This window comes from Sus scrofa, chromosome 11, assembly GCF_054392235.1.
Source record: "Sus scrofa isolate SSC_HxYL_T2T_F1_AM1 chromosome 11, Sscrofa_HxYL_maternal_Yorkshire_Landrace_v2.0, whole genome shotgun sequence".
Classification (NCBI taxonomy): Eukaryota; Metazoa; Chordata; class Mammalia; order Artiodactyla; family Suidae; genus Sus; species Sus scrofa.
In genome coordinates this window covers 53249335-53268086 of record NC_139393.1, presented here as the reverse complement: position 1 = coordinate 53268086, position 18752 = coordinate 53249335, and the positions used below count along the sequence as shown (strand labels likewise).

General features: G+C 41.3%; 1 protein-coding gene and 2 long non-coding RNA genes across 3 annotated transcripts in view; 2 read left to right on the top strand and 1 right to left on the bottom strand.

Moving 5' to 3' along the window:
• Positions 1-18752, bottom strand: part of LOC146398624 (uncharacterized) — a 286081-nt gene that overhangs the window by 105900 nt on the left and 161429 nt on the right. The window lies entirely within an intron of this gene.
• The window catches only part of KLF12 (KLF transcription factor 12), a gene marked incomplete at its 5' end in the record, with an annotated part of 266031 nt that continues 251993 nt past the window's right edge, over positions 4715-18752 (top strand). The window contains 1 exon segment of the mRNA NM_001134347.2: positions 4715-4806. Coding sequence (NP_001127819.1) covers positions 4715-4806 — 92 coding nt within the window.
• On the top strand, positions 6442-10976 carry LOC146398628 (uncharacterized). Its single transcript, XR_014819631.1, has 2 exons — positions 6442-6903; positions 8055-10976. It is a non-coding gene; the product is annotated as an uncharacterized LOC146398628 (long non-coding RNA).

Here is an 18752-nt window from a genome sequence, read left to right as displayed (position 1 = left end):
TTGGGCTCAGGCTCATTTGCTTTGGAACCGAGCTGTACCACTTACTAATCATGTGACCTTGGATGCGTCTCAGATGCCTCATCCCTGGATAATAGAGCATTGACCTCTGGGGTTACTGTAAGGACTAAATGAGTACATATCTCTTAGCGTAGGGTCTAGTCCATAGTAAATATGCAGATATTGGGTGTCATTCTTATGTTACCAAGACAATAGCAAAATGATTATTGTTTTATGCTGCGGTGTGAATTGTTGCCTAGCAATAGATAATGGAAACGATTGGCTGGGCATGATTCTCATCTCTTAGGTATGTTGATCTTTCCTTATAAAGAGCAGGTGTACACTCATTCTCTTGCTTTTCACCCAGGTTGAGGAATTTGGATAAAAGCTTTAAAAAATTGTTATTGTTGTTGGTTTTATTTTTGTTAGTGTACAAGTGAGTCAAGAAAGGGGAGAGACTGACTTTTCTAAGAAGCGGTTTTTAAGCAAAAGCCTAATTTCCTGATAATCTGGGTGTTCTGCTTTTCTATAGGAAAAAGTACCCAAAGGATGATACTTTTAAAGTTGGTAGGCTTGTATTATAAACCTTTAAAAATCTTTTCTGACTGTGTCTTCATCAGTGTGGTGCAATGAAGCCTAAATGGCTGCTCGTAAGTCCCTTGCATCTGGAGTTCCTGTTGTGGTTTAGTGGAATGAAACTGACTGGTATCCATGGGGACACAGGTTTGATCCCAGGCCTCGCTCAGTGGGTTAAGGATCTGGCGTTGCCATGAACAGTGGTGTAGATTGCAGATGCAGCTGTGGCTGTGGTGTAGACTGGCAGCTGCAGCTCTGATTTAACCCCTAGCCTGGGAACCTCCGTATGCTGCAGGTGCAGCCCTAAAAAGACAATAAATAAATAAATAAGTCCCTTACATCACTTATTTACAAAACAGGTATATGGATCGGGGCAATTTGTTTTTCTCATTATCTGTGGCCAAACATGGAGATTCAAGATAGAAACGTCTTTAAGTGACTACGTCCTGTACCTTGAAAAATCAGTACACATCCAAGGGGATAGTTTTGACTTATGAAGGGAAACTTTGTGTAAAAACTGGTTCTATTGAATATTGACTGGCTGGCTCTTTAGTGCTCTAGCTGTGCCAGCTGGATGGCCCACAGTCTGGAGGAGGGAGAGGAAAACACCTGCATTCTGCGAGTAAGAAGGCAACCGTAGAAGCTGACCTGGAAAGTCACTGCCGTTCTCTGTTTTTATGAGCTATGATCATTGAGCATCAGTCCTTGTCTTTCTGACACGTTCCATTCAAAATATTCTGAGATGTTAGGATTGATGACAGTTGTGTTTATACTGCCTTTGACTGGGAGAGCTCCCGTCAGCTGGATTGCTCTGCTGCAGAATCTTCCTTGGCAGATAGGAAGAGCCAGAGTAGCATTCTCATTCAGGGCATGTGTAATTGGTCAACAGCCAGCTCATAAATCTGATGATAAATTTGGCATTAATTGGTACAGCTTACTCATATGAAATGAGTAACCTAGGTGTAAACACACGTGTGTGTGAATATCAACACATTTACGTAAGTTATATAGGGTCGCATAATATCGGAATGTTTGTTGCAGCGTAAATAAGGAGGCCCACGTTACTAAAATTGATGACTGTGTAATTTTATTTACCTCTTGGGAATCACTTGAGCTATTGGATTCCCTGGCAAATGTGTTTTGATTAAGATCATGGCAAGATATGTTTGACAGCCATTTCAAATTATTAGAGGTTTATTACATATTTAAAGTCTGCAGTCACTTGAGATTGTATGTATCTGATTTTAGCTTAGAGAGATAAATCTCTCGATATTTTGTTCCAAGGACTCTGTCTTCAAGGCCGTGCAATTACCATGCATTTTATAAAAACCACTCACCTTCTTGGATGGTTTGGAATGTGGTGTGATGCTTGGTGCTTCTGTTTATTCTAAACAAGGTTAGCATCATGAATGCAGAGATTAATATGCTTGGTGTGTATTCCGTATAACTTTCAGTCGTATATACAGATTGAATCTGCACGAGTTGCAAGAGCATAATAATTAAGAATTGGTTCCTTAGCTGTGAACTGTGTTATTCATGAGGTTTATTATGGCTGGGCTGCGGCCGATCCTGGAAAAAGCATGGAAAGAGAAATATTTTCAGGGAAAACGTCATCTCTTAAATTTTTTCGAAAATGTCTTCAGTTTTTTCACTTTTCCATGAAACTGAAATGTAGCCCTGGCTTAATACATGCAGAGTTCATTGAGTACTGCAACAACAACCAAAATTGTAATGAAAATATAGTGATACTTAAATGTACTAAATGGAATCTGAACCCAGTCAGGTTTTTATGATTTTTCCATTTTTAACTTCAGAGACTGGTTAGCTTGCATGTTTTTAAACGAATGAGTTTATCACAGCCAGTGAGGAAAATGGTTAAAGTCTATCAGCTGTAAATTGGTACAAAGCACTAAAAGGGACATTAGCCTCTAATCAGATTCTAACAGTTCATTAAACCTGCCTTTCCAGAATCGCTCTTTGTCTTTTCCCTTCCTTTGCAAGGCATCTTCTTCCCTTTCTGTCTGGGCAAGACCTCCTCCAGGGTAGGAAGTACTGTCAACTCATCCTTCATTGTCTACCAACCAAACAGCCTAGGGGATACTTCGCTGGGTGGATTCCTGGCTGCTGTGAAAGGCCGGGCAGTTGAGGGCTGCTGGCAGCAGGAGGCCTTTCCTGAGGCTGGGAGATGGCAAGCCAGGCTGGCCGCTTCCAAGCATGGAAGCAAGTTGACACACTGGGATTTGAGATCCATGCCTGATGTGTCAACAACTCACCAGCCTCCATGAAAGGATTTTAAGCTTGGAACAAATGCACTGAGCTCCCCAGCAATACCCTAAGTTCCTTCTCTTCTATGCTATGGGGATGCAAAATCCCTGAAAAATATGGACAAGTCAAAAGCAAACGTTAAAAAAAAAAAAAAAAAAAAGAATCCTGCCAGTTTTAATCTTATTGTACATTCTGAGAGAGGAACATGACAGTAATTTTTCTTCTTACTCTTACCTAACAGATAAGGTAGCATGGAAATTTTAAATGCTTATTAGTCAGCTCTAGCGTAAATTTGCTTTTTCTTCTTGCTGTTGATTTCTCTGAGCAAATATTTGTGCTAAGAGGCCCCAAACATTTTATTTCTTGGAGTGTTTTTCTTAAACAAAAAAGGAGAGTCAAGACATAGGAGAAATAATTAGAGCTTCACTATACTGCACTCTGTTGGTATTATTTGGTAATAAAAACATTTAATTTATGATGTGTTGAAGTGGGAGTTGTTTTTATTTAACTGTCTGTTGGGGAGAACAACTCTATGAATCGTGAAAACCTGAAGGCTTAGAGGTGATATTAACCTTTTTGTCACTAGGTAGACAAAACATTTAGAAACATAGCTGTTTTTCTTTTAATAAGACCACCTTGGTGTCATATGGTTACATTCTATAATTGAGCAAAGTAAACCATTCTAAAAACCCAGTCAAACTTTGTCATTTTAATTTCTTCGTTTAGTCGGTATTGAGGGTAAAGTTGGCATTCTCAACACGTTTTAAACATGAGCCTGATTTTGGCCGGAAGCAAGTGCTGATGTGTGGCTTTCTGACTCCCTTCTTGGGTTATTGACTTCAGAAAATTCCCAAAGCTGTGGATCTTAGTCAAAAATGACCTCGATTGAATCTTTTTATAAATGTTGTTTGAAATTCTATGGAGCCACGAGAGAAGTAAGGTTTTCCTTTCAAGAGGTGGTCAGTGGAGCCAAACATACACCTGAACAGAAAACAAATTATTTAGGATTTCCCCTTGTGGCTCAGTGGTTAATGAATCTGACCAGGAACCATGAGGTTGCGGGTTCGATCCCTGGCGTTGCTCAGTGGGTTAAGGATCTGGCGTTGCCGTGAGCTGTGGTATAGGTCCCAGACGTGGCTCGGATCCTACATTGCTGTGGCTCTGGGGTCAGCCAGTGGCTACAGCTCCGATTAGACCCCTAGCCTGGGAACCTCCATATGCCTTGAGTTCGGCCCTAGAAAAGGCAAAAAGACAGAAAAAAAGAAAACAAATTATTTATTCTTTGGTTAAGACTTCAGTTTAAGAATTCACTCTTAATCCAGGACTTATGTTGGTTGTTTTTGTGGGAGATGTTTGAGGTTGATATGTTGAAATTTTCATTTGATCAGATCTGCCATGATGCCAAAATTCATTACCTCTTTTTTAAAATTACTTCAACTTTGACAGTAATAGGCGAGTATATCAATTATTTTGCCCTGTTTTCTCCTTTATGGATTTCTCTGTGCAGTACAACTTCCAGAGCTAAAGAAGAAAGGAACTTGCCTGGTATTTCCTTCCACCGTTGCAAAACTGTGATGAATTATTCTGGCCCCATATAAATTAATGTAAGGTTTCCTTACTCCAGTTTATTACTGTCTGACCTCCAACCCAGAGGTCAGAGAATCAGACTGATTAATTCAAGGTCTTGGTCATTATTTCAAAGGAAGGTTTGGAATGGGGGGATAATTGGTTATGCTGATACCCTCATTTAATTATACTCCATTGTTTAAAAAAATGAGGTTAGCTGTACTAAATGTACTACAGTGAAGGCAGGCACTACCAGATGTCCTCTTCTGAATGTTCTGTGGCTGAGTTTCCCTCTCTTTTTTTTATTTGCAGAACATCGACACCTTTGAGAACAGAATGTTAATGCTTGATGGGATGCCGGCAGTCAGAGTCAAAACAGAGCTTTTGGAATCTGAACAAGGGGTAAGCACACGTTTTGACGACGCCCTGCCCGCTTCTCACTAAGGGAGTGGTCTCTTCCAGAGTGTTCTGAGGTTTGCCGAAATTCCTGACTTTTCACTTGGTGACGCTTTTCTTGCTTGCCTCAGAAATCATCGGCGATCGGGATTGATTCTCACTCCTTTGCAACCTCGCATCCCACTCACTTAGAAAAGATCACATCCTGAAATCAGGACGGCGTAGTGACCCTAGAAGAACCACATGGCTGGTATTTAAATCGGTGAATGCTTCCGAACGCTAATACAAATCCAAAGCAAAGAGGAGGTATTAGAAAATGAGATGGAACTATAACTTCGGTGTGAAAATAGCTTGGTTCGTTCTTATTAAGTTGGGGAATTACAGAGTACAGGTGTGGGAAAGTTGCTGTTGATTGGATGGATTTCTCTTTTGACATTTGTATTTCCCCTTTTTATAGTGGAGGAAATTTAGTTTGAAAAGCACGTAAAAGCCAAAGAAAGCCTACTGAACAATAATATAGCCAAATTGACAATTTATGGCTACTAAAAGCATAAATACTTAAGAGCACAGCTGGGTTTTTTTAAAAGGATGTAAGTGATTTTATAATTGTTATCATTTATAGCTTCATGAGTTAAAATCATAATCAGTGCAGCCTGATTGCTGGCAGCATTGGTTGATCGGCCACCTTTTGTATTTAAGGGAGAAAGCACTGCCTACCTGTCTTTTTAAACCAGCCTCATGGCGGCAGTATACATGACTGAATAAAAGGACATCAATTAAATAAATATTTAGTCTTAATCTTATTAGTGTATCCCTTAATAAAAAAATTCAAAATAACACATTAGCAGGGCTTCCCATTGTGGCTCAGTGGTAAGGACCCTGACAAGTAACCATGAGGATGTGGGTTCAATCCCTGGCCTCGCTCAGTGGGTTAGGTACCTGGCATTACTGTGGGCTGTGGTGTAGGTTGCAGACACAGCTGGGATCTGGCACTGCTGTGTCTGTGGCGTAGGCCTGCAGCTGCAATTCTGACTCGACCCCTAGCTGGGGGAACTTCCATATGCCGCATGTGTGGCCCCACACAGCAAAAGCAAAAACGCATGAGCAATGTTTTGTCATTGAGCAATCCAAAGAAATTTCAAGTGTGCTTAAAATCTCGCTGGTGGAAAAATCAAATGCCTGAGTTCTTCTGGGACCCCATTCAAGAGGTTAGGCCACTGATGTACCAAAAGGATTTAAGGATGCGGACAGCCAAGGGCAAGGATCTCGATGGTGGGTAGCATGTAGAGGGCTTCTGCAGTAACTTCCCCATTCCTGACTACTATTTGGCAGAGGGCGAGGCATCTCATAAAGTATTTCTCTTCAGTGTAAGCCAGTGTCTGAAGCAGATCCCCGTCATGTAGAAGCTGCCATTTCCTCACGTTCAGTGTAGGCTGTGGTAGCTCTGCAATGGACTTGGTGGAGTTTGTGACGTAATGACTGACTCACAGAGATTCAGCTGCAGACTTGGGCAGTAGGACATCATGAAAGAAATGACCACGTGGCGGTTATTAATATTATTTGTTCATTGTTGACAAATCTTCAGAAAAGGTCATATATTCACCTGGATATTCTAGCCTGAGCCTCATCACGTTAAACTCTGTATTCTCCAAATTAAGCAGGTTTTTTTTTTTTTTAACCTTTTTTGTTTAAACTAATTGCAGAAGGATGTGTTTTATTTTTGTGGAGTTCTGTTTTCTTTCCTTTTTTTTGTTTTTTGGCTGTGCCAAACCGCAAGCAGGGGTTTCTAGGCCACGGATCGAACCTGCACCACAGCAGTGACCAGAGACACATTTGCAACAATACCAGATCCTTAACCACTGGGCTACCAGGGAATTCCAAGAGTTCTTTTTCCTATTTCCTTTTTTGTCTTTTCTAGGGCTGCACCCTTGGCATATGGAGGTTCCTAGGTTAGGGGTCTAATCAGAGCTGTAGCCACCGGCCTACGCCAGAGTCACAGCAGTGGGAGATGCGAGCCATGTCTGCAACCTACACCACAGCTCACAGCAAAGCCTGATCCTTAACCCGCTGAGTGAGGCCAGGGATCGAACCCACAACCTCATGGTTCCTAGTCGGATTCGTTAACCGCTGAGCCATGATGGGAACTCCAAGTTCCGTTTTCTTAATCAAAATGTGTTTGCATCAGTTGAATAAAATAAGTTTCTGCACACTGTGTTTAACAAATCATATAGACCAGGGCATCTTATTTAGAGAAGACAGCCTGATGGAAAAGTGCAAACAGTATATTTCACAATGTTGCTTTTATTTCACGGTATGTTCTTCAGCTTGAATAGCAGTAAATCTGTTCAAGTCATCGATGTTGGAGGAAGGCAGAAAAGTACAGAACATCAGCCAGAATATACTACCTAGGCTGTTAGTTAAAGCCAGCCTAGGGTGTGGTTGTCACCAGTCTGGACAACCTCTAAGGACATCCAAATACTTCTCTCCCCTTTACTGTCATTTTTCAGTTTTATGGTAAAGTTTGCATGAAAGATTTAGGTGCATAAAAAACAAAAGCCAATATTCCCTGGGGTTTTACAATGTGAGTAAGAAACTCTTGTCACATTATTTATAGAAAGTATTTTTCTGTTCTCAAATAGGGACAGGAAAAATTGTAGGTTCTAGGTTTTACTTCATGCACGTTCGTAAGAATCAATTTTCCTCCTTGTGAATGGAGCTGATGTTGGTAGTTTAATCCTAATTTAGATTGTGTATGTTGGAGGGGAGTAGAAACTTGATTTTTTTTCTTATTCTTTGTATGTACTTTTTAAAAATACATGACAGATATAATTGCATTCTTTTTTACAGGAAAGCTTTAAGAGAAGCAGAGCACAGTATTTAATGAAATGTATTATCACTTGATTATTTATAGAACATAATTATTTGTATTGAGTCATTTGTAATACTTTCAACCAGCTCTTCTTTAAAGAGATAAAAGCTAGAATGTTAGTGAAATTCATTTTTGGTCCTTTTACTAGACTTTTTCATTGAGGATAATGGGATGGGTGAGAATACTGTGTAGTGTTCAGAATCTCAGAACTACTTTCAGATAGGGAGCGCTGGAAGGTCTGAAGATGTCGTCATTTCCATCTTACAGAACTCTCTCCTCATTGAGTATTAAAGGCTACTTGAACTTTGATTCTTCATAAGAAAATGTATACATATTGGTGACATCAAAAGACTCACATGTATGAGGCGTTCCCGTCATGGCTCAGTGGTTAACGATCTTGACTAGGACCCATGAGGACGAGAGTTGGATCCCTGGCCTTGCTCAGTGGGTTAAGGATCCGGTGTTGCTGTGAGCTGTGGTGTAGGTCGAAGATGCGGCTCAGATCCTGCGTTGCTGTGGCTGTGGTGTAGACCATCAGCTGTAGCTCCAGTTTGACCCCTAGCCGGGGGAACTTCCTCATGCCATGGCTGTGGCCCTAAAAAGACAAAAGACAAAAAATAAAAAAAAATACCCCCCCCCCGCCAACTCCCCCCCCAAAAAAACCAGACATTCACATGTGTGATTATGGGCTTTTAAAAAAGATGACCTATTAGTTGCAGTGAACAAAAAGTTGTAGATGTGTAACTTTGCATCATGACAGTGAATGGGAAAGCCTGAAACTGATGCATTGATGGGATTCTGTAATCACTGTGGAAACCTAGTTTTCAGACTCTTCCGTCCATGTTTAGGGGAAGGAGAGTGAGTCTGTCTTTCAGGCTGCAGGCAGCATTATAAAGATCTGCTACTTGACGTGGCCTTCCTATCTTAGGGCACTGCAAAAGCACCTGTTCCTTCTCTCTTTCTTGCTATAAATAGTCCCTTAGTTCTTCTCTGTCAGCTGGTCTCTCCATGTGGTCCCTCCCACCCCGCCAAGGAATTCAGGACCTGATGAGCACATTTCAGAGCTTAAAGAAAGAACTGTGGAGCAGGCTTTCTCTCAAACGTTCTGGCTGCCTTGCCTCATTCTCGTCCTAGTTTTGTGTGTGTATTTGGTCCCGTCTCTTCAATCAGATCCTAAGCTCTTAGAGGGCAAGAACTATTTCTTATATTTCCCTTGTAGCTCCTGGCACCTGGTAGGTGCTCCGTAAATACATGCTTTATTCAGCTTGTGCAGGCATTATAACTGGCCTGGTGCAAAATAGGAAGCCAGGCAGTAGCCAGTTGTAAACCTGCTCTGTCTCCCTTATAGGGTTATTGCAAACATAACATTAAACATTGAAAATAACAGAGTCCCATGGGTGGCAGCCTTCATCTTGTTGCTGTGTGAACTGGGTAGATAAGAGTGGTTCATTCAGACCTCCTCTCTGCACCTTCCTTCTGTTTGGCACCCTTTGTTTGGTGGTCGTTAAGGCGATTGTTATTGCCGTCTCCTGCAAAGTGATTTCACATTTCTTCAGGCTTGTGGGTAATACAGCACATGTAGCCACATGATCCATGGCCAGGGCACATGTTCTCATGATGGACTTTGGGGGCGACTCTGTCTGTGACCTTTGGTGCTCTGTGTCCTGCTGTGACAAGAGCGTCCCAGTGCTGGCAGCCTTTGGATGTGCTCACACGTTAGGAAGCATAGGACTGAGGCAGGAAGAGGAATATTCAGAAATGAGGTTGTGTGCAGGGAGTGGGTACCAGTTCAAAGACAGAAAACGTATGATGTTATCCCTGGCCCTGTAGCTCACCAGCCTGAGTGGCATGGGGAAGTGACTTCTGTCTCCAGGCTTCTGTATCTTCGTCTGTGCAGTAGGGGTGTTGGAGCCGAGGCCTTCCACATTCAATCTGATGTTAGGCCAGGAGTGAGAAAAAGCATTTCCAGTCATGAGTCCAACAGCCAGCCTGCAGCAAAGCGACCTGCATGCGGAAGCAGAAATGCACAGACTTTCAGGTCAGGCAGACCTGAGTTCACATGCTTCAGCCAGGGTCCCAGAGGGTCCTAGAGGTAGGACAAAAGAGCCTAATGGTTTTGTCCCTGAAGGCAGTTTGCAGGAGCTTTGGCCACCTGTTGTGCGGGACTTTCATAACAAGGTGTGGAAGGCGTTTCTGTATTACAGAGAACTGTCTCCTATCATGTAGGCCACAAAGAAGTCACTTCCTTGAGAACAGAGCTGATGTGTTAGGTTCCTCGTTATTCCTCATCGTCCCCAGCACAGGGAGCTGATTGTTAGGCAGGGCTCAGCAAATAGCGATTAGTTCAGATGCTCTTTATTCTAAGTGGGAGCCAGTGTCACACTAGAATTGAGAGGATTTTGAGACAGGTGCCATTTGCCAAAGCCCCCAATTCTTTTTTTGTTTAATTATTTTTAAACATTGAAGTATAGTTGATACACAGTATTGTGCCATTTGCTGTTGTACTGCAAAGTGACCCAAACATTCACATACAGACATTTTTTTCCTTATATTATCTTCCATCTTGTTCTCTCCCAAGAGATTGGATATATTTCCCGGGGTGATACAGTAGGACCTCACTGCTTAGCCCTTCTAAATGCAATAGTTTGCATCTGCTCACCCCAAACTCTTAGCCCTAATAAACAAATGGAGATGGGCAAGAATTGTAGCTGGACCTAGAGATGTGTGATGGAGTGCTTTACGGGAGAGAGAGAGTTACATTAAAATTCACCTGCTTTAGAGAAAAAAATCCAGTAACAAACCTACCTTCTTCTTCTTTCCGTAAACCACTGTTTAATTTAACATAAAAGATGTTAATATACATCTGTGTGTAAAAGCTTAGTGAGACAGTGTTACTTTAATGACTTGATCAGAAGAGAAGAGAAGACATTATAAAAATGCCACTTGCATTACCCTTTAACAGAGCCTCATTATTCCGTCCCCTACTGTGGAACAGAAGTCGGCCTAGCTCGTAAATTGGTAGAATTATCTTAGACATATGAATTTGCTTATCATTTAATATTCTCTGATGACCCACTACTTGAGATCTTTTGATCTCTAGTCAAATCTTTGCCTATCACTACCTGACTTCAAAGGGAAACCCATGCAGAAGCTATGTGACGGCGAATGGAAGACTTTTTTTTTTTAAGCAAAAAAAAAAAAAAATCCCTACTTGCAAAACTCATGTTTTAGGGAAGTGATAGCCTTCCCCGAAGAAGCAGAGTTGGACTGATTTTAATAATGTCAGAATGGCCAATAAATGTATTAATAGAAAGAATTGAAAATCAATGAGCTGTGATAGTAATTACAGATAGTCCCCAAGGGAAATATAGCAGGCAGGCAAATCCTTTCCCTCCGGGCCTGCCCTGGGCCAGGCTGTGACGCTGATCATTCTGCCCTCCTTCTTGCCCATTAGCAATGTACTTTCTCCTTCACCTTCATTCCCCTCCGCCCGCAGTCTAGACACCCCCACCCTCTGTGCGGTGGTGCTTCACAGGACCCACAGATGGCCAGTCCTAAGTGCAGACTCATTCATGGAGAATATAAAATGCTCTTCTTTCCAAGAGTTATTTGCATTTGTATAAGGCCAGCGCTTTGTACAAAGGAATACTTTTTAAAGACATTTCATGCTCTGAGTAATTTGGGAATTTTGATGTGGGGGAAATTAACCTTCCCAGAATGTTTCCTCTTATGAATGATGGTGTTCTTTTTCTGGTACCAGTCTTTGTGGTAGAGTAAGAAAAAAAAGTCTGGAGCATGAGGTATGTATTTCTCTATCTAGGTGTGTTTTCTTGTGCTAATATTTACCTTCTGATTCATAGTCTATAAAGTGCCTCACAGAAAAAGATCTTATTTAGCTCTTGGAGGAGTTTTTGCTCTTGACCATGAGGGATTGACTGCTGTGGGTATTGACCTCTCACGATAAACACTAGAAAAGCAGACAAAATATAGGAAATGTTTTTCACGTGTTGGACAAGGGGCCCTTAAGAACTCTGATCCTTGGGTGTGGGATGACAAAGGAGGTGATTCTGCTATAGGCTCAGCCTGCTGCCTGGAGGCAGGGCAGGGAGTGGAGCTAGAGAGGACCTAGAGCTAAGCAGGCGGCATGGAGAGGACAAGGCAACTACGTTTTAGTTTTAAAGAGAATAATTACAAAGAAGAAGGAGTTGTACAAAGAGAGAGTTCTGCGGATCCGCAAAATGTTCCCCCCAAGGGCTTGGCTAAGTGATGACCTGCTTGTGTGGGGAGGAAGACAATGACAGAACAAGCATGGCAATAAGTGGGAAGAATATTGGCCCCCATATAAAATTCACAAAACCAGAATGGAGAGACCTCATTATACATGGGCATTTGGTAGAGGTCTCAGAAGGGTCACAGCTTAGTAAGTGGGCTGAACTAGTTCCGGGTTAGGCTGGTCTGGCCCTTGCCATGACAGCCTGGAGAGGCAAGCCCTGACAGATCGAATTGGTTTGAAAATTGCTCATTTGTGGCAAAACAAAATCCAGCAGTCTTAAGGGAGACAGTAAGATCTAGCCCTCAATAATGTAAAAGTAACCATGTCTGGCATTTGGTCAAAATTGATCAGAGAGAAAAACACAGTTAAAAAACTGAACAGAGCCTCAGTGAGCTATGGAACAATCCCATGTTGTCTAATATATGTACAATTGGACTCTCAGAAGGAGGGGAGGACCAGAAAAAAATATTTCAAAATATTTTGAACAAAGAATGGCTGGACATGATCCAAATGTGATGAAAACTGTAAGCCTACAAATCCAAGTTCAGTGAACCCCAAGCAGAGGAAACCATACCAAAGCATATAATTTTTTTTTTCAATAACAGTTTTATTTTTTATTTATTTATTTATTTATTTTTTTGTCTTTTTGCTATTTCTTGGGCCGCTCCCGAGGCATATGGAGGTTCCCAGGCCAGGGGTCAAATCGGAGCTGTATCCTTCGGCCTACACCAGAGCCACAGCAACACGGGATCCGAGCTGCATCTGCAACCTACACCACAGCTCACGGCAACACCGGATCGTTAACCCACTGAGCAAGGGCAGGGACCGAACTCGCAACCTCATCATTCCTAGTCGGATTCATTAACCACTGCGCCACGACGGGAACTCCCCAAAGCATATAATTATTAAATTGCTGAAAACAGATAATGAAGAACCATCTTACCAGCAGCCAGGGGAGAAAGAGGAAATATAGCAGTCATACAGTGGAAGAAAAATCAGACTTCTTATCAGATACCATTTAGGACAGAGGAAAGGACTTCCTACGTCGCTGTAACAGGGCACTAAATGGGAATTTGGATCAATACAAGCAAACAAAGAGCACTCAAAATGGTAAATATCTGGGCAAATATAAAAGATTAAAAAACTTTTTAATTTAAAAGAGAATTGGAGGAGTTCCCATTGTGGCTCAGCAGGTTATAAACTTGGGTATCCATGAGGATAAGGGTTTGATCCCTGGCCTTGCTCTGTGGGTTAAGGATCCGGTGTTGCCATGAGCTGCGGTGTAGGTTGCAGACATGGCTTGGATCCCTTGTTGCTATAGCTGTGGTGTAGGCTGGCAGCTGCAGCTCCAATTCAACTGTTAGCCTGGGAACTTCCACATGCTGCAGGTGTGGCCCTAAAAAGCAAAAACAAAAAAAATCAACAACAACAACAAAAAAAGAAAATCGCTCAAAGCAAACAAAGTAACAACACATTATGGATCCCCAGAACTCTATGTTAAATGAATGTGAATAGCAACAGTAGCACTGGGACAGGAGGATGAAAGGAGAGAGGATACTGTTGTGTGTGTGAGTGGTGTGTGTCATTTAGAGTAGTCTGTTAAGTTAAAAGTGTATATCACAAATCGTAGAGCAACCTCCCTGCCACCAGAAAAAACAAAACAAACAAACAAAAAAAAAACAAAAACCGAAAAGCTGGATAGACCTAGTAAACCAATGGTAGAGATAAGTTAGAAACATTTAAAAAAATACCTAATTTTATTTTAAAGAAAGCAGGAAAAGAGGAAAAATAAACCTAGAACAGATAGGAAAAGCAGAAAACAAATAGCAAGATAGTATATTTAAACATAATCTGTTGATAATTGTGTGACATGCAAGTGGTTGAAGCACTCTTTTATTTTTTTATTTTTCTTTTTTCTTTTCAGCTGCCCCTGTGGTATATGAAGTTCCTGAGCCAGGGATTGAATTCGAGCTGCAGCGTTGACTTACACCACAGCTTCAGCAATGCCAGATCCTGAAAACCTTAGCAGGAACTCCATTAAGCATTCCTTTAAAAGACATTGTCAAATTGGAAATAAAAGTAAGACCCAACTACATGGTATCCATAGGAAACCTCCTTTAACTATAAAGAAACAGATATGTTAAAAGTAAAAAGAATCAAGAGTAATCAGAATTATGAAACAGAAAACACAGTGGTGGTTGTTAGGTGGAGGCAGACACGATCTATTTCAAATAATTTCCACTGTGATATTAGTGTGTAAGAAAAAATTTAGGAGTTCTTGTCATGGCTCAGCCATAACCAGCCTGACTAGTATCTGTGAGGATGCCGGTTTGATCCCTGGCCTCACTCGTGGGCTAAGGATCTGGTGTTGCTGTGAGCTATGCGTAGGTTGCAGACATGTCTCAGATCTGGTGTTGCTGTGGCTGTGGTGTAGGCTGGCAGCTGCAGCTCCAATTTAACCTCTAGCCTGGGAACTTCCATATTCTGTGGGTGTTGCCCTAAAAGCCAAAAAATAAAAATAAAAAAGAAAGAAAAAAGAAAAAAAAATTAGCAGATCTTGTAAAAAGTTTTAATGTAACCCTCTAATAAATGCAAATTTACCAGCAGAGGTTCAGTGGTCACTATACACAGTAGCCTGAAATGAGGATGCACCCTTGGAATCTCTCTTTTATCTTAATTACATAGGGTTAAAAAATATGTTACTGCATAATTTCTGTTTTAGTATAAAATAATGGTTTCAACAATTTAATAGTTGGTAAAGACATGCAAGAATATTCACTCTTTCTCACACTGGCAGCATTTAATTTCACTGTGTGTCTATCAATTTCTGAAATTAACAAATTCATTAGTGCTGACAGCACGTATTAGATTCCCCTTCTAGAGGACTCTGTCATAGTATTTTGAAAAGCCAGAGTTTCATCAATATATAACAACTTCAATATGTCAACAGTTGCTACTTTTCCTTTTTTTTTTTTTTTTTGTCTTTTTGCCATTTCTTGGGCCGCTCCCATGGCATATGGAGGTTCCCAGGCTAGGTAGGGGTCGAATCAGAGCTGTAGCCGTTGGCCTACACCAGAGCCACAGCAGCGTGGGATCTGAGCCATGTCTGCAACCTACACCACAGCTCAGGGCAACGCCGGATCCTTAACCCACTGAGCAAGGGTAGGGATTGAACCTGCAACCTCATGGTTCCTAGTTGGATTTGTTAACCACTGCGCCACGACGGGAATTCCAGCAGTTGCTACTTTTCTTTGCTTTACAAGTTCTGTCAGCGTCATCACTGAGGAAAATGTATTCTTTGCTATCAAAGCACATTCGACCTGTGGCATGTTTATTAAATTTAACGTCTTGCCAAATGGTCATGTCTGTGGCCTCTGGAGGAAATGAATCTGTTTCTAATCTGCTGGCCTGTCCTCTTTCTTATCTTAAAGACATACTGTCAGATTTTCTTAACAAAGAAATGTGTACTTCTTGTCAATCATTAATGAATTGGAATTAATGAATTGGGATGTTTCAGTAACTCATAGACTCTGTGATCAATTCTATTCCGGCTTTCAAACTTTAAGTTCATGGTTATATTCTTGTCATAACCACCTTTTTAAATAAAGCCATGAAGTTGGTGATTAAGATCATCAGTCTTGAAGCCTCTATCTACTTAAGATAGATTTCTTTGGATTGCTCCATTCACAAAAACTTCTCAGTCTGCCAATGATCAGAGTGTGTATTGTCTCTTTGTGATTGCCTGACATCTTTTGTTTATCATCTTGCCTTTTTTTTTTTCTTCTTAGGGCTGCGCCGTGGCTTGTCGAAGTTCCCAGGGTAGGGGTTGAATCGGAGCTGCAGCTGCTGGCCTGTGCCACAGCCACAGCAATGTGGGATCGAGCCGCATCTCCAACCTGCACCACAGCTCAGGGCAATGCCAAATGCTTAACCCACTGAGTGAGATCAGGGATTGAGCCCACATTCTCATGGATACTAGTCAGGTTCATAACCTCCTGAGCCACAATGGAAGCTCTCATCTTGACTTCCTCATCTTGACTTTCTGTTAGCTTCCCATAATGTGATTCCAATTTCCACTAGAGGGATACAGAAGGGGGCAGTACAAGGCTGACTGCTCTTTGGTTAGTAAGTTTTTTTTTTTTTTTTTCCTTTTTGTCTTTTTAGGGCCATACCCACAGCATATGGAGCTTCCCAGGCCAGGAGTCTAATCAGATCTGTAGCCACTGGCCTACACCAGAGCCACAGCAATGCCAGATCTGAGCCGCTTCTGCGACCTACACCACAGCTCATGGCAACACCAGATCCTTGACCTGCTGAGCGAGGCCAGGGATGGAACCTGCAACCCCATGGTTCCTAGTTGGATTCATCTCTGCTGCACCACAGTGAGAACTCCCTTTGGGTAAGTTTAAATGGCAGGAACTTCTGGCTCTTTGGGAGAAGTCATGACAGACTTTCTGAATCAAATGCTGGCGGACGGCAGCAGTGATATTTTCACTGGAGGAGACCCAGGATGTGGTTTGGCTTTCCTCCATCTGTATTGTTCCTGGCTGTGTAGTATTTAAGTCTGGTTTTCTCACCAACCAAGAGATTTTTCTGAACTGATATTTCAATATATATGTATTTCTCTCCACTTTGAACTACTTAGAGTAGATTCTGTTGACAGCTAACACAATGAGGTCTACTCACTTTCCTGCTGAAATATATTGCAACTTTACCTCAGTGACTCTCTGTGGTGAAGTGTGTGATTTCTAGGGCCATACTGGCTGTATTGATTTCCTGTCTCTAACATTTTTTTTTTTTTTTTTTTTTTGCTATGACCTGAGCAGTCCACTTAATCTCAGTCTTATTTTCTTCATCTGTCAAACGGGGATTATAATAGTTCCTATCTCATGGAGTTTGGGGGGGAAGATAAAGGGGTTAATGATATGATATCTCTTTGCTGCTAGTTGTTGCTTCCACCTAACACCACTCTGTTCCTGTAGTTCGTTGAGGTCATGGGTATCCTTCAAGTCCCAGGACAAAAATCTCTCTTCTGCACAGCATTCCCATTGATATCTCTCTGTGCACTTTGATTGAATCTGTCTGTAGTCACTACCCACCCAATTTAGCACTTAATTGAGCTCAAATTGCATCATGTGTATTAACTCTCAGCTTGATTTCAAGTACATTCATTTGTTAATTCAGTCCCAGAACAATCATTTCCTATGGTGTTGGTTTTTAGGGATCAAGGTAGGCATAGCCTGACTTGAAGGAGCCCTATGGTTTATTTGGAAGATGATCCTAAATGTTAACTTTCCCAAAATGAATAATTAAGGAGAGGGCCATTTTTGGACACTGCTATGCGTCTGGGTGTTTGCATCATCTCATTTTTTACATTCCTGGTTGTTGCATGGTAGTCATCTTCCCTTGACCCATGAGGATAATTGTATTAATGGCATTTAGGTAGTTATGTGACTTCTGACCGTGAGAACTAGGTATGCGTGGACTCAAAAAAATTTTTTTTCTGGAATATTAAGTCGCTATTTAACAGATGTTAGAATTACCCTCGGTGAAACATTCATAGAAGAGCATTGATTTTTTTTTGCAGGTATTGATGAATGCTTCTCATTATTTTATCATAGTTCATGGAAACTATTTATCAAAATAATACTGTTTCTTACTTAGTGAAATGAATCTGATTTGCTTAAGCTGCCCTTGAATTTCCATGGTGTTGAAAATGTGCTTCTCCGGCTTCTTCAGTTTGTTGCCTGAAGAAAAATGATGACAAGCTCACTAGTTTGCATCTGTATGTGTCCCTTGCCTAATTCCAAGTACTTTATTGTGTGTCGTTTTTTGATGTTTGCAGAAATTTAGTGAGAAGACGGAACAGAGAATTGTGATCCCTGTTTTTCACAGGAAAAATTGGGGACATAGTCATGCGATTGTTTGCCTAAAGCCCAGAGATGATCAGTGGCAATTATGAGATTATAACCCAGGGCTTCTAACTCTTAGCGTTTGGCGAAAAGGTTGAACTGCCTACATATTTCAAGTGCCAAAGCTGTGGACAGACAAGATTTTCAGAAACCATCATGGACATAAGTGGTATAGGCTAGTGTTGTACCAGGAAGTGCTGGCCTGATGATATAGCTGGAAATGGGACTGATTTTTAATGTAAAGGTCTGGAGGCAAAGAATAGAGAAGATGAAAGGACATTCTTAGGCAGGTGGAAATAGTATGAAAACACATGGGTGAGAACGAGGCTTCTCTTTTTATAAGTTGCCATCTCAGAGCAGATTGTTGAGAGTAACAGAAAGTATACTTCATCCCTTTGTTTGGACAGCAGAACTCAGTTACTTGTAGTATGAAGCAAGGATGCTGGTGTAGGTGTGTTTTTTTTTGGGGGGGGGGTGATCCATGCTCTTTGGGACTCTCCCACTTATAGCTGACATACTGGTTTTCTCTCCTTCTCTTCTTCACCCTCTCATTGATGTTATTCCCTGCTGTTGCTGTGGTACTGAATTTTCAAGCCTATTCAGCTGTTCCAGATTTCATTTAGATAAATTTGGAATTATCGATATTTGTTCACATAAAAGCTGTGTTATCGTTAAGTGGTTAGACTTTTGAGCTTCATGCTTCATACCCTTTCAAATTCTTTATGCCATTCCATTTATCCAGTATGATTTCATTATAATTCTGTGTAACACTTTGGGAATCATCCAAGGGATTGCTATGGGCCCATTATTTTTATGGACCCAGAGTGCTGCTCTGTCATGTTCTCATTTAGAGTCTTAAAATGGTGTGAGTGTGATTCTAGAAACACTCGGTTTTACT